Source organism: Molossus molossus, unplaced genomic scaffold (genome assembly GCF_014108415.1).
Source record: "Molossus molossus isolate mMolMol1 unplaced genomic scaffold, mMolMol1.p scaffold_m16_p_22, whole genome shotgun sequence".
NCBI classification, from domain to species: domain Eukaryota; kingdom Metazoa; phylum Chordata; class Mammalia; order Chiroptera; family Molossidae; genus Molossus; species Molossus molossus.
This window is the reverse complement of record NW_023425358.1, coordinates 34912165-34925798: the sequence shown is the minus strand read 5'-3', so window position 1 is coordinate 34925798 and position 13634 is coordinate 34912165. Positions and strand designations below refer to the sequence as shown.

At 44.9% G+C, this 13634-nt stretch overlaps 1 protein-coding gene across 2 annotated transcripts; it reads left to right on the top strand.

Moving 5' to 3' along the window:
- Positions 1-533: 533 nt before the first annotated feature.
- DIABLO (diablo IAP-binding mitochondrial protein) lies at positions 534-13483 on the top strand. Of its 2 annotated transcripts, none has more exons than XM_036276686.1 (6): positions 534-636; positions 1200-1326; positions 7054-7185; positions 7902-8012; positions 8151-8247; positions 12621-13483. In XM_036276686.1, exons 1-6 carry the CDS (start codon positions 587-589, stop codon positions 12812-12814), a joined length of 711 nt encoding a protein of 236 aa, XP_036132579.1. In that variant the 5' UTR covers positions 534-586; the 3' UTR covers positions 12815-13483. The 2 variants fall into 2 exon arrangements, with proteins under 2 accessions (XP_036132579.1, XP_036132580.1); XM_036276687.1 differs by having other exon boundaries at positions 556-636; positions 7968-8012.
- The last annotated feature ends 151 nt before the right edge of the window (positions 13484-13634 follow it).

The following is a 13634-nucleotide window of genomic DNA, read 5'->3' as shown; positions in this document are numbered from 1 at the left end:
GGGCGCGAACGGTCCCTCTGCGTCCTCAGGGTCTCCTGGTTGCCCGTGCCCTGCAGGTCTCCGGGTCTCCGGTGCAGGGCAATGCCGGCCTCGTCCACCATCCACGTGCTGCAGCTGCTGCGGGAGCTGCTGGCCTTCGTGCTCCTCAGCTACACGGTGCTCATCGGAGCGCTGCTGTTGGCCGGCTGGACCACCTACTTCCTGGTGCTGAAGTGACAGCGCCTCCGCCCCGGCTCCCCGCCCCTCCCGTGCTCACTCCCGGCTCGGCCTGCCTCTCGAGGCCCGCCCGAACCTGGGCCGCAGACCCGCCACCCTCCTCGACCGCCGGCTTCGCCCCGCCCACCCCGCGCCCGCAGGCCCAGGGCCCGCCCCGCCCCGCGCGGAAGCTCCGGCGGTTGGTGCCCGGCACTGCCGTTACAGCCGTTTCCCCGGACTCCGCCCCTCTTCCCCGCCTATCCAATCCCGACTGCTCCCTCGGGCTGGGGCGTGGTCATGGGGCCAGGCCCTCTCAAGTGGAGGTAGCGCCCCGCCCCGCTCGCGGTTACGTCACTTCCGGCGTGTACGTCTGGCGTCCGCCCGCCGCGGGATGGCGGCTCTGAGAAGTTGGCTGTCGCGGAGCGTCTCCTCCTTTTTAAGGTGCCGCGGCGTTGGAGTGGGAGGGCGGGACGGGGTGTGGGAGGCGATGCACGGAGGGCTGGGCCGAGCCGCCGCGCGGCCTGGCTGGCGCGCTTCCCCCGGCCGAGCGGGCCGCGGCGTCCCGCCCCTCTCCCAGGTCGGAGACGCGCGACCTCGGCCGGGGCCCGGGCCGGGGTGTTCCCCGCTGACGGCTGTCCCGTCCTTCGGCCTTCGGCCTGCCCGCGTGTTCCCGCTGCCCAGCGAATCCCGGGAGGAAGTTTCCCCGAGGGCAGAGGGCGCGGGAGCGTGCGGCCCGCCCCCCGCCTGCGGGCTCCGATGTCGCCTGGCGGGGACTCGCGACACCTCGCCGGGGCCCAGAGCTGACCTGCCTGCAGGAGCAGTTGCTGGGCCTGAGGTTTCTAAAGCGCCGGCGTCCACACTCGGCACCTGTTGAACTCCAGGACCGTTGGGCCCGCGGGCCCGCACGGCCGACCCTACCCCTCGGGGGTTCCCGCGTGGCCCAGCTTGTCGCAGGGGCTTCTGCAGGTCGGCGGTTGTGGCTTACACTCGACTTCTGTGCCCAGGTGCAGACAGCGGGTTCCTGTGGTGGCGAGCCTGCGGAAGCGCCGTGTCTCGGAGCTGCTGAGGCCATGGCACAAAACGGTGGCCGCTGGATTCGGTGTAGCCCTGTGTGCAGTTCCCATTGCACAGGTAACGTGCTGCCGTGACGCTCAGTGTTCCTGGGGTCCGCTGTGCGGCCCGAGTGGAAAGTGAAGCGCAAGAACACGCGCGCACACACACGCGCGCGCGCGACGGTGGACTCGGCCGTGCCGGCACCTTTTCAGAGCTGGACAGACATCAGTATTTCCGTTTTGATTGTCTCTTTGGGTACGGACAGTGTGAGCTGTCAAATTATATAAAGAGGGAAGAGAGTGATTAGAGTATATTACAGACTATCCACAAAATAGTCTTGAACAAAAACGTATTGAGCATTTTTCGTGTACTGTACACTGAGCAAAACAAAGTTTCTGCTCTCTCAGCGCTTACCCTCTGGAGAGAAGAAGGGGAGAAAAATCAACAGATATAAAATGCCAGGTGATGATAAGTGCTGTGCAGAAAACAAATAGGGTACGCGAATAGGAAGTGCTAGGAGGGAGGCGTGTTGTTGTAGATAGGGTGGTCGAGGAGGGCTGCTCTGGCAAAGTGGTAAAGTAGAGATCAGAGCGATCTAAGAGGGAGCCAAGTGATGTCTCGGGGAAGTCTTGCCAGGCAGAAGGGGCTCTTTAAGTGCAGAGGTAGAAGCAGGAGCGTGCCTGACGTGTATGGTCAACACCAAGGAGGTTAATGTGGCTGGAGTGGAGCTAGGAAGAGAGAGTAATGAGCCCTGCGGTGTGGCTCAGTTGTTTGGATGTCATTCTGAGCACCCAGAGGTCACTGGTTAGATTCCTGATCAGGGTGCATGTGGGGGTTTCCAGGCTCGATCCCCAGAAGGGGACATTGTAGGAGGCAACCATCCATGTTTCTCTCTCACTCTCCCTCTCTGAAATCAATAAAAACATATTTTAAAAAGAGAGAGTGTAATGAGGCCACAGAGTCAGCTGAGGATCAAATTGTGTTCTGTACTTTGTGGGCCATTGTAAAGTGTTAGATTTTTTCTGAAAAGGAGGCCCAAGAGCCCGCCGGTGTGGCTCAGTGGTTGATCGTGGACCCCTGCACCAAGAGGGTACCTACCTCGGTTGCCGGTTGGACTCTGGGTCAGGGCACATGCCCAGGTTGTGGGCCCAATCCCCAGTGGGGGCCATGCAGGAGGCCACCAATTAATGTTCTCTCATTGATGTTTCTATCTCCCTCTCCTTTCCTCTCTCTCTAAAAAAATCAATAAAGGGAAAAAAAATTTTTTTTAATTTTTTTTTAAAGAAAAGGAGGCCAAAGAGGCTTTTAACACAAGATTATTGCAATCTGATACAACTTTTAATTTTTTTATTTTCTTCAAAATAAAAATTTTCAAAGGACAACAATCCATGTTCATTGCATGTATCCCAGACTGTTGTGTATGGTTGGAAGAAGTACACTTATTATTGAGACTTCTACATATTTAGCAGCCTACTTGGAAAATACCATCTAGATATTTTTATTTCTTCAGTTTGCAAAGATTTGTATCTGTTTAATTGACTGGATCCTGTTCCTGAAGATGTAAAAATATAAAATAGAAACATTCATTAAATGAAAATATTTTTTTCTTTTTTCCATCTTGGTTCTTTCAAATATGGTGGAATCAAATTTTAAGCCTTATCAAATAGTAGTAACTTGTGGGTTCTGCATAAGCAGTATCAATTTCAGTAAGAGAGGTAATTTTGTTAAAACTTCTGTTTTTGGCCCTGGCCTGTTTGGCTCAGCGGTTAGAGCGTAGGCCTGCGGTCTGGAGAGACCCGGGTTCAGTTCCTGCTAAGGGCACGTACCTCGGTTGCAGTTTGTCACCAGCCCTGGTTGGGTCGTGTGGGTGGCAACCACTCGATGTGTCCCTTTCACGTTGATGTTTCTCTCTCTCTCTCCCTCCCACTCTATCTGAACAAAATATCAAAAAATGTCCTCAGGTGAGGATAAAAAAAAACTTCTGTTTTTGAAAATAGAGGTATGTCATGCGCTCTGTACACCTCAGCAGTTATTATTATTAATTTTTTATTCTCGTCCCCCCTCATCTTTTTTACAACCATCAGCTTATTCTCTGTATCTATGGGTCTGTTTCTGTTTGGTTTATTATTTTTTTTGTTTTTAGATTCCACTTATAAGTGAGATCATACAGTAGCTGTCATTTTCTGTCTGACTTATTTTACTTAGCATAATACCCTCTAGGTTCATCTGTGTTGTTGCAAATGGCAAAATTTCCTTTTTTTTTTTTATTGCTGAATGATATTCCATTTTATTGCATATATACATACACATACATACCACATCTTCTTGATCCATTCATCTATCAGTGGACATCTAGGTTCCTTCTGTATCTTGGCCATTCTAAATAATAACGTTGCCATGGCCCTGGCTGGTTTGGTTCAGTGGTTAGAGCATCAGCTCCTGGACCAGAGAGTCCTGGGTTCAGTTCCCGCTAAGGGCATGTACCTTGGTTGTGGTTCGTCCCTGGCCCAGTTAGGGTTGTGTGGGTGGCAACCAGTCAATGTGTCTGTCTCACATCGATGTTTCTCTCTCTTCCTCCCTCTCTATCTGAAGATAAATGTAAATAAATAAATAATGCTGCCACGAACATTGGGGTGCATGTATCTTTTCTAATTAGTGATTTGTTTTCTTCAGATAAATAACCAGAAGTGGAATTGCTGGATTGTATGGCAGCTGTATTTTTAAATTTTTGAGGAACTGCCATACTATTTTTCATAGTGGCTCCACTGATTTACAATCCCCTCAACAGTGCATGAGGGTTCCCTTTTCTCCACATCCTGGCCAGCTCTTGTTATTTGTTGATTTGTTGATAATAGCCATTCTGACAGTTATAAGGCGATAACTCGGTGTGGTTTTAATTTGCATTTCTGTGATGATTAGTGATGTTGAGCATCTTTTCATGTGTGGTTGCTATCTGTAAGTCCTCTTGGGAAAATGTTCAGGTTCTGACATATGTTAATCAGATTTTTTTTTTTTTTTTTTGGTGTTAAGTTGTATGAGTTCTTTACATATTAACCCCTTATTAGGTGTATCATTTGTGAATATTTTCTCTCATTCAGTAGGTCTTTTGTTTTATTGATGGTTTCTTTTACTGTGCAAAACTTTTTAGTTTGGTAACGGTTCCATTTATTTTTTCTTTTGTTTGAGGAAATATATCCAAAAAGACATTGCTAAGAGCAGAATTCACTGCCTGTGTTTTTTTTTCTTCTAGGAGTTTAATGGTTGAGTCTAACATTTAAGTTTTTAATCTGTTTTGGGTTTATTTTTGTATATGGTGTAAGAATGGTCCATTTTTATTTTTATTTTGCAGGTATCTGTCCAGTTTTGCCAATACCACTTACTGAAGAGACTGTCTTTACCCCATTATATATCCTTATCTTCTTTATCATAGATTGATTGACCATATAAGTGAAGATTTATTTCTGGGCTTTCTTTTCTGTTCCATTGTTCTGTCTTTTTTTTTTTATGCCAGTACCGTACTGTGTGATTATTGTAGCTTTATAGTATAGTTTGATATAAGGGAGTATGATATCTCCTCCCACTTTGTTTTTTTTCAAGATTTCTTTGGTTATTTGGGGTCTTTTGTTGTTCCATATCAATTTTAGGATTAGGTGGTCTAATTCTGAGAAGAATGCCATTGGTATTTTATTAGAGTTGCATTGAATTTGTATGTCACTGTAAGTAGTAAAGACATTATAACATTATTAGTCTTTCTAGTCCATGAACAAGGTATATCCTTCCATTTATTTGTATCTTGTTCAGTTTCTTTCTTCAATGTCTCACAGTTTTCAGAGTACAGGACTTTCACCTCTTTGGTTAAATTTATTCCTAGGTATCTTATACTTACTATGCAGTTGTGAATGTATTTTTTTCTTACTTTCTTCTGAACATTTGTTATTGGTGTATAGAAATGCTACAGATTTCTGTATATAATAGATTCTGTATCCTGCAACATCACTGAATTTATTTATTAGTTCTAATCGTTTTTTGGTGGGGTCTTTAGGGTTTTCCATATATAGTATAATGTCATCTGTGAACTTAACTTTTTTAAGGTACATGTGGAACTAGGAAGACCAAGAGGAGTCCAGGTGTGAGATGATAGTGTGCTTGGTCTAGTCAGCAATGGAGGTGGGGAGAAGAGGGCCACATGCGGTCAGCAGAGGTTGCTGATAGGCTAGGTGTGGATTCCAGTGCTTTTAAAAGGTCTAAGCAACCGCCCGGCCGGTGTGGCTCACTGGTTGAGCATCGGCCCATGCGCCAAGAGGTCGCCAGTTCGATTCCCGGTCAGGGCACATGCCCAGGTTGTGGGCCCATCCCCAGTGAGGGGCTGTGTAGGAGGAGGCCAGTTGATGTTCTCTTTCATCGATGTTTCTGTCTCTGTCTCTCCCTCTCCCTTCCTCTCTCTCTCAAAATTAATCAAAGAAAATAAATAAATAAGTAAATAGTCTAAGTAACTGAAAGAATAGAGTTGCCATTTACTGGGATGGAGAGGAATAGGTTTGGGGAGGAAGAAATCAGGAGTTCAGTTTTGGAAATGACAGCCTGACATGTATAGGAGACATCTAGGTGGAACTGTCAAGTACACAGTTGATATGAAAGTGGTACCTTTTTTTTTTTTTTTTTTTAATTTTCAGACAGAGTAGGAGGGAGGGGGGAGAGAGAGAGAGAAAGAGAAAGAAACATCGACATGAAAGGGACACTTCGACACTTGTCTCCTGCACAACCCCAACCAGGGCCAGGGATGAATTGCAACCAAGGTATGTGCCCTTGACTGGAATCGAACCCGCTACTCCCTGATCCACGGGCCGACGCTCTAACTGCTGAGCCAAACCAGCCAGAGCAGGAACCTTACTTTTTTAAAATCACTGGTTAAGCCCAGCTGGTGTGGCTCAGTGGATGGACTGAGAGGTCCCAGTTCGATTCCTGGTCAGGGCACATGCCCGGGTTGCCAGCTCAATCTCCAGTAGGGAGTGTGCAGGAGGCAGCCAATTGATGTTTCTCCCATCAATGTTTCTTTTTCTCTCTCTAAAAAATCAATTAAAAAACATCTTAAAATCACTGGTTAAGCCTTGGCCAGTTTAGCCCAGCAATGAGAGCATCGGCCTGTGACCAAAGGGTAGTGGATTTGATTCCCAGTCAAGGACATGTACCTGGATTGCAGGTTCGATCCCCAGCACCAGTCAGGGTTGTGCAGGAAGCAACCAATCGATGTGTTTGTCTTTTCCTTCCCTCCCTTCCATTCTTATCTAAAAATGAGTGGGAGCCCTGGCCAGTTTGGCTCAGCGGTTGGAGCGTTGGCCTGCGGTCCGGAGTGACCCGGGTTCGGTTCCCGCTAAGGGCGCGTGCTTCGGTTGCAAGTTTGTCCCCGGCCCTGGTTGGTCGTGCAGGTGGCGGCCACTCGATGTGTCTCTTCATGTCGATGTTTCTCTCTCTCTCCCTTTCTCTCTCTCCCTCCCACTCTATCTGTACAAGGGATGGAAAAATGTCCTCGGGTGAGGATAAAAAAGAAAATAAAATAAAAATGAGTGGGAAAATATCCTCGGGTGAGGATTAACAACAACAAAAGAATAAAAGTAGGTAGAACACGTACTCTGGAATTATTTCTATTTATTGTCTTAAATAGCCAAAATAAAGCTTAAAAGGAAACAACTGATACAAAGAAGCATAGTGCAGTTGCAGCATGAAAATTGTTTTCCACGTGGCTGTTTATGATGATCTTCTTGACTCAAGCTTTTGAAGTTGAGGGAAAACATTCTTGTCTTTCAGAAACCGGAGCCTCATTCTCTTAGCAACGAGGCACTAATGAGGAGGGCTGTGTCTCTGGTAACAGACAGCACATCCACCTTTCTCTCTCAGACCACATACGCATTGATTGAGGCCATCACCGAGTATACTAAGGTAGGTGTCCCCCTGTTAAGTCTTGGTCATCTAGACTGATGGTTAGCAAACTGGCTCATAGATCATGTCCAGTCTGATGCCTGCTTTTGTAATTTTACTGGACCACAGCCAGCCTCATTTATATATGGTATAGGGCTGCTTTTGGGAGTTAATAGTTGCAACAGACTATAGGGCCTACAAAGCCTAAGATATTTACTCTGGCCTGATCTAAAGCACTGGTTTTTTTAAAGAAAAATCTTAAATATAGCGGCCCAGTTTATAAGACGGGGAGCCAAGCTGATTTAGTTCAGTCAGAGGTAAAAGGGTCTAAAGTCTACCACCAGCAGCACCAGGGGCTTTCTGTGCGGACAGTTTGAAAACCATTGATGTGAGCTAATGGACTAGATGAATGATCAAAATCACGTAAAATTCTCATATCTTTATTTTACTTTTATTTTTCAGCAGCTGTTTTCTCATCTTCTGAGTTCCCCTCTACACTATGTTCTCTTTCTATGTCTGAATTGCTAACAAACATTTAAAAACACAAAAGTTGACAAGTGGAGCTACTGTCCTGGAGTAATTGCTTCTACTTCCCACACTAGTGTGTGTGAGGCGGAGGACCTAAGGGCCAGGTTGCTGTAATGGGATTTCATCTCCTGCAGGCATGAGTCTCACTAATCCTACTTCGTCATATGCCTCACTTATTTCACTCAGACTTGTTTATTCTATATTTGTAGGCTGTTTATACCTTAATTTCTCTGTACCGACAATATACAAGTTTACTGGGGAAAATGAATTCACAGGAGGAAGACGAAGTGTGGCAGGTGATCATAGGAGCCAGAGTTGAGGTAAGCAGAGAGTCAGGCATTTCTGTGCATAGCTCCTACCTCACTGGGTCTAACCAGTAACTGTTCTCTACCATTTTAATAAGTCCATTTGAATGTGCTTAACTTCATGTTGTCTGAAGCACTTTGTTTAATTTATAGATGACTTCAAAGCAACAAGAGTACTTGAGGTTGGAGACCACGTGGATGACCGCAGTTGGTCTTTCAGAGATGGCGGCAGAAGCTGCGTACCAAGCCGGTAGGTTTGTTTTCACTATGGAGGTGCCATTTGAGTTCTCTTCTAGCAGTAAATGAGGGATTTGGATTAGATGGTCTGAAGCCCATTGTGGCTCTAACTTACGTTTCCAATATGTCAACCAACATTTTATTTGCACATTGGGGAAGATCTACACCCCTCTAGACCAGGCCAGTAGAAGCTAGGTTGTCGATATCTAGAAAATGAAAAATAATAAAATGATAAAACTACTTCCAGTTGGAAAATATGCCTTCAGATCATTTTTAAACTTTTATTTTTTTATAACTAATGTTTGTCTATTTCAGGCTTTGTGGCAGGTATTTCATAGGCACTTTTAATTTAACCTTCCACAGTTCCCTTACAGTAGGACCTATTGTAATCATTCCCCTCTTACAGGTGAAGAAACGGGGGTACTGAGTCACACTGGAGTTTAGCCAGGTAGATCCGATTCTAAGCCTTTGCGTCATCCTCAGCCCCTTGATGCTTCAGTATAGAAAATGCAGTTGATCATTCACCAGGATGGTTTTTGAACATCACTGTCTATCCAGTGGGCTTCAACAGAGGGGTTTCCCTCAAGATACATTTAATTAAAAAAACATAGTTTAACATTTTACCTGACTGGTCCCAAAAGGGTTGCTCACAAGTGATATCCCGCTGGTATGTTAAAACACTTTTTTTTTTAGGGCCATGGCATCTTCCCTCCCACCGCAGCCCAAGTCCAAGTGGCGCTGGCCCTTTAAGCACTTTTTATTTTCTGATATCAGACTTGGGACTCTAGCACCAAATCTTAAAGATGATACAAAAAAGAACTCTTAGCTAACTAGAACATGAGGAGTCAGAGATGTGGCAGTCGGCACCAGAGGCGGGAGCAGGTCCAGGCGCAGTGAGACTGGCTGAGCACTGCAGCAGGACGTCCCAGGAGCCGTCACCTCGGCGGGCTCAGCAGGGAAAACACATTTCCCAGAGCTGATGGAAAGGGCTCACAAAGGTGCTGATCAGACGTTTTGTTTTTTTCTTAATCAAATGGCAAAAATATAGATGTACCTACAAAGGAAGTATAATCTGACATCAGTCTTATCAGCAACCCCAGATGCAAGGTGACAACCTAATAACCTAGAAATCCAGCCAAATGTCATCACAACGTGAGAATGAAAGGTATTTTCAGCCATACAAAGACTCTATAACACACACATACTTTCTTGAAAAACTGCTCTGTGAAGAAAAATTAGAAGCAACCAAAATACAAGAATAATGAACAAAATTTAGTAAAATCTGTCAGAAGTTCTGAGTTAAACAAATTTTTAATAAATTCATTTTAATAAATGAATCAATTTGGGGAAGAAGAGAGACATTGGCTTAACTTTAGACACTGCTGAACAGGGCAGGAACAAAGGAAAGGTGGAGAAGATATCAAGCCTGTTAGTAAAGGCAAAGTAAAATAGAGGAACAAGATCAAACATCAGTCATCACAATAAGAACAGATTATATTTATTGTTATTAAATGATACTTTTATTTTTATTTATTTATTTTTGGTACGTGCCCTTAGCAGGAACCGAACCCGGGACTCTCTGGTCCACAGGCCAACGCTCCAACCACTGAGCCAAACCGGCCAGGGCTTAAATGATACTTTTAGATTGTATTAGAAGTAATTCGAGGTACAACTGTTTACAGAGTCACCTAGAACAAAAAGGCATAGGAAGGTTGAAAATCATTTAAAAACTGAACCATAAATGAAAAGAGTTACCCCAAAAAGCTGGCAGAACCATGTCAGAATCAGAAAAAGGATTCAAGACAGCATTGAAAAGGACAGAACAATTCGAGACGATATCAACTATGAGATATGTTACCTAGTAAGGCAAAAACAGACTTCTGGAGGGAGAAATTGAGCTTTATACACCTGTCAGACTCATTGGTCAAGACCAAAAAAAAATTAAAGCTAAAAAGGCTGGCACATGCCCTGGCTGGTTTGGCTCATTGGTTAGTGTGTTGGCCTGCGGTCCAGAGAGTCCCAGGTTCGGTTCCCACTAAGGACACGTATCTCGGTTGCAGTTTGTCCCCGGCCCTGGTTGGGTCATGCGGGAGGCAGCCACTCAATGTGTCCCTTTCACGTCAATGTCCCCCACCCCCACCCATCTGAACAAAAAATGGAAAAATGTCCTTGGGTGAAGATAAAATAAAAAAAAATAAAAAGGTTGGCACAGAATGATTTTTTAAAGCTTAACCAATTATATACACTGAAAATAAAATTTTGCTTGCCCGCTCATATTCTTTTGAAACACCAACAACACGTACAAGAACTGACTTTGTGCCAGGTGACAGACTCAGCAAATTCCTTCACCCTTTCCCCACCAAAAATCAAGATGGGAATTTAAAAATGTTTACAACTGCAGTGACAGATGCAGTATAGGAAGTTGTAGGCAAAGTGGCTTTAAAGAGAAAGTGACCTCTTTAAAGGCATATGTCATAAATACAAAGAACCGCAGCCATGAACAACAGGTAATGCTCACTGTACAAGAAGCACCAAGTTACTTTTAACACAGAACTTAGAGAAAGAGCAAAATAAATTCAGACAGTGTAATAAAAGAAATAAAAGGTATAAGATTAAAAAGAAACAGTCTTACTGATATAGGCCATCCCTGGACTTTTTAAAAAATAAATATTATCCATTAAAAAAAAAAAAAAAGAAACAGTCAAAAAGGTAAAATTTGGTTCCTTGAAAAGTATTTTAGCCCTGGCCGGTTTGGCTCAGCGGTTGGAGCGTCAGCCTGCGGTACAGAGAGACCCGGGTTCGGTTCCCGCTAAGGGCATGTAACTCGGTTGCAGTTTGTCCCCGGCCCTGGTTGGTCGTGCGGGTGGCAGCCACTCGATGTGTCCCTTCACGTCGATGTTTCTCTCCCTCTCTCCCTCCCTCTCTCCCTCCCTCTCTATCCCTCCCTCTCTATCTGAACAAAAAATGGAAAAATGTCCTCGGGTGAGGATAAAAAAAAAAGAAAAGTATTTTAAAATAAGATTTGGCACAAACGACTTTTCAGAGAGTAAAAGTAACATCAGAAAGGACTATTACAGCCCAGCCGGTGTTGCTTAGTGGTTGAGCATCAACCCATGCACCAAGAAGAGGTTGCTGGTTTGATTCCCAGTCAGGACACGTGCCCAGATTGTGGGCCCGATCCCCACGGGGGGAATGTAGGATGTGGCCAGTCGATGTTCTCTCATCAATGTTTCTCCCTTTCCCTCAAATCAATAAAGGAAAAACAATTTTAAAAAAAGAAATACAATTCCTATGTTATAGAAAGTGATAAAAAGCCTCCTGATTGTGATCCCAGACACAATCTGGGAGAGCTGGCGCACCTCCTGCACCTGCGATTTCACCAGCTGAACTAGGCCAGCACCAAAACAAAAATATAGTTCAGTACCACCAATCTAGATGTAAATTACATATAGCCATTTATCCTCAAAATACAGTGATAATTCAGCATTGGGAAAAAACTATCAGAGATTATCTACAGTGAAAAGCCACTCGTGTAATCCTATCAACATTGAAGTCCCAAAGGCCTTCAATAAAATGTAGTGCCCATTTGTGATTTAAATCTAAGTACAATTATGACTAGAGAGAACTTCCTTAAATGATAAAAAGGTTGATCCTACTTAATGGTGACATATGAGAAGCATTTCCATCGAGGTCAGAAATAAGAGATGGCTGCCTGCTATTAACCACTACCTTACAACATTATGCTGAGGGTTCTGGTTAATGCATTAAGCTAGAAAAGCACCCGGACATTCTGTGGAGAATAAACATGCCTGTCTGTATGGTGGAGTATACTAGCAGCAGCTAAAAGAAATGATGGAGCTCGACAATGTTTTTAAACAAAATTGCAAAATACATTCAATAAATACCTTCGTGCTATTATGTAAATTTATAGTAACTTTTTCTAAGCATTCCACATGTATATGGTCACATTTTAAAAAATGTCTTTTAAACTTCCAACGGAGGTTATAACTGAAGATAGGTTAGGGTGAGGGAAGAAACCTTTGATAATTTTATTAGCGATAATTTGTCAAAAAGAAATTTGTGTAAAAACAAATTCATAAAACATTTAAGTTATGTAGCTATAAGATTATGAGAATTGCATTTAATAAGTGATGATAGCTGTTTATAGCTGGAGAAATATGCCAGGACTTTGACAATAAGTAGTAAAATGCACACCTGAATGTGCATTAGTGCTGTGCAGAGAAAAGGCTGGCAAGAGGACAGAGAAAGGGGCTCCAGAAGGGGCTCAGATGACAACCATGCCCCGTCCCACCCCCCAGCTTTCCTTGTGTCCACTCACACCTGCCCTGTTTGCCTGCTCAGCTTAATTGTCCCATCTCTTGGCAGGAGCAGATCAGGCCTGTATAACCTCCAGGAATCACATTCAGCTGGTGAAATCGCAGGTGCAGGAGGTGCGCCAGCTCTCCCAGAAAGCTGAAACCAAGTTGGCAGAAGCACAGACAGAAGAACTCCGTCAGAAAACACAGGATGGGGACGACAGGGCTGAGTCAGAGCAAGAGGCCTACCTGCGTGAGGATTGAGGGCCTGAGCCGCTGCCCACGTGTGCCCCTCAGCCTGGGGTCGGCATAGCTTTCTCTGCAGAGAGGAGGGAGCAAGTCCTGCCCTGGCCCATTAGGCCAGAGGCCTTCGTGAGCTGTGAGTGCCTGACCCCTCCCTCTGGTCTCAGGCTCACACTGGACCTGGTTCATAGCCCGAGGCACTGCACCGTTTCCTGTTGCACCCCACTCCGCACAGCTGCCCTCTCACCCATGGATCTTTTTATTTCCCACCCAGAGCATCTCACCAACCTGGCCAGAGAGAGGGGTCATCCTCTGTCATACCCAGTTAAATAGCTGTTTTAACTTGTTCCTTTCTTACTCACATTTTCCACTAGGATTTAGTGTTTGCTCCCTCTGTAGGGATGTGAGTTCTGGGAGAGAGGGGAGCTTGTCCGGTTTGTAAGATTTAATGTTTCTAATGCCTTCTCTGACCTGGCCCTACTGCCCTGTAAGAGCCCAGGCCAAAGAGCCCGAACTCCATTCTTTATTCTTGAGGGACTGAGTTCAGTGTTTACCTGGTATTCTCAACAGGACTCACTCCGACACATGCTTCTCGTGTCCTCCCTTCCTTCGAGTTTCTCTATTGTATCTGAAGGAGAACAATACTTTTTTTGCATCTAAAAAAAAGAGTGTGTGTGTGTGTGTCTCCAGGAGCCACCTCTGCCCCCCCCCCCCCAATTTGTTACACTTCAGTTCCCATTCAACATGTGCTGGTGCAAGTTTGCCAAGTTTCAGTGTTTTTAATCAAAGTTAGAAAATTTTGGAAGGGGTTACAGAAACTAAGCCAGCATTTCCAATAGAC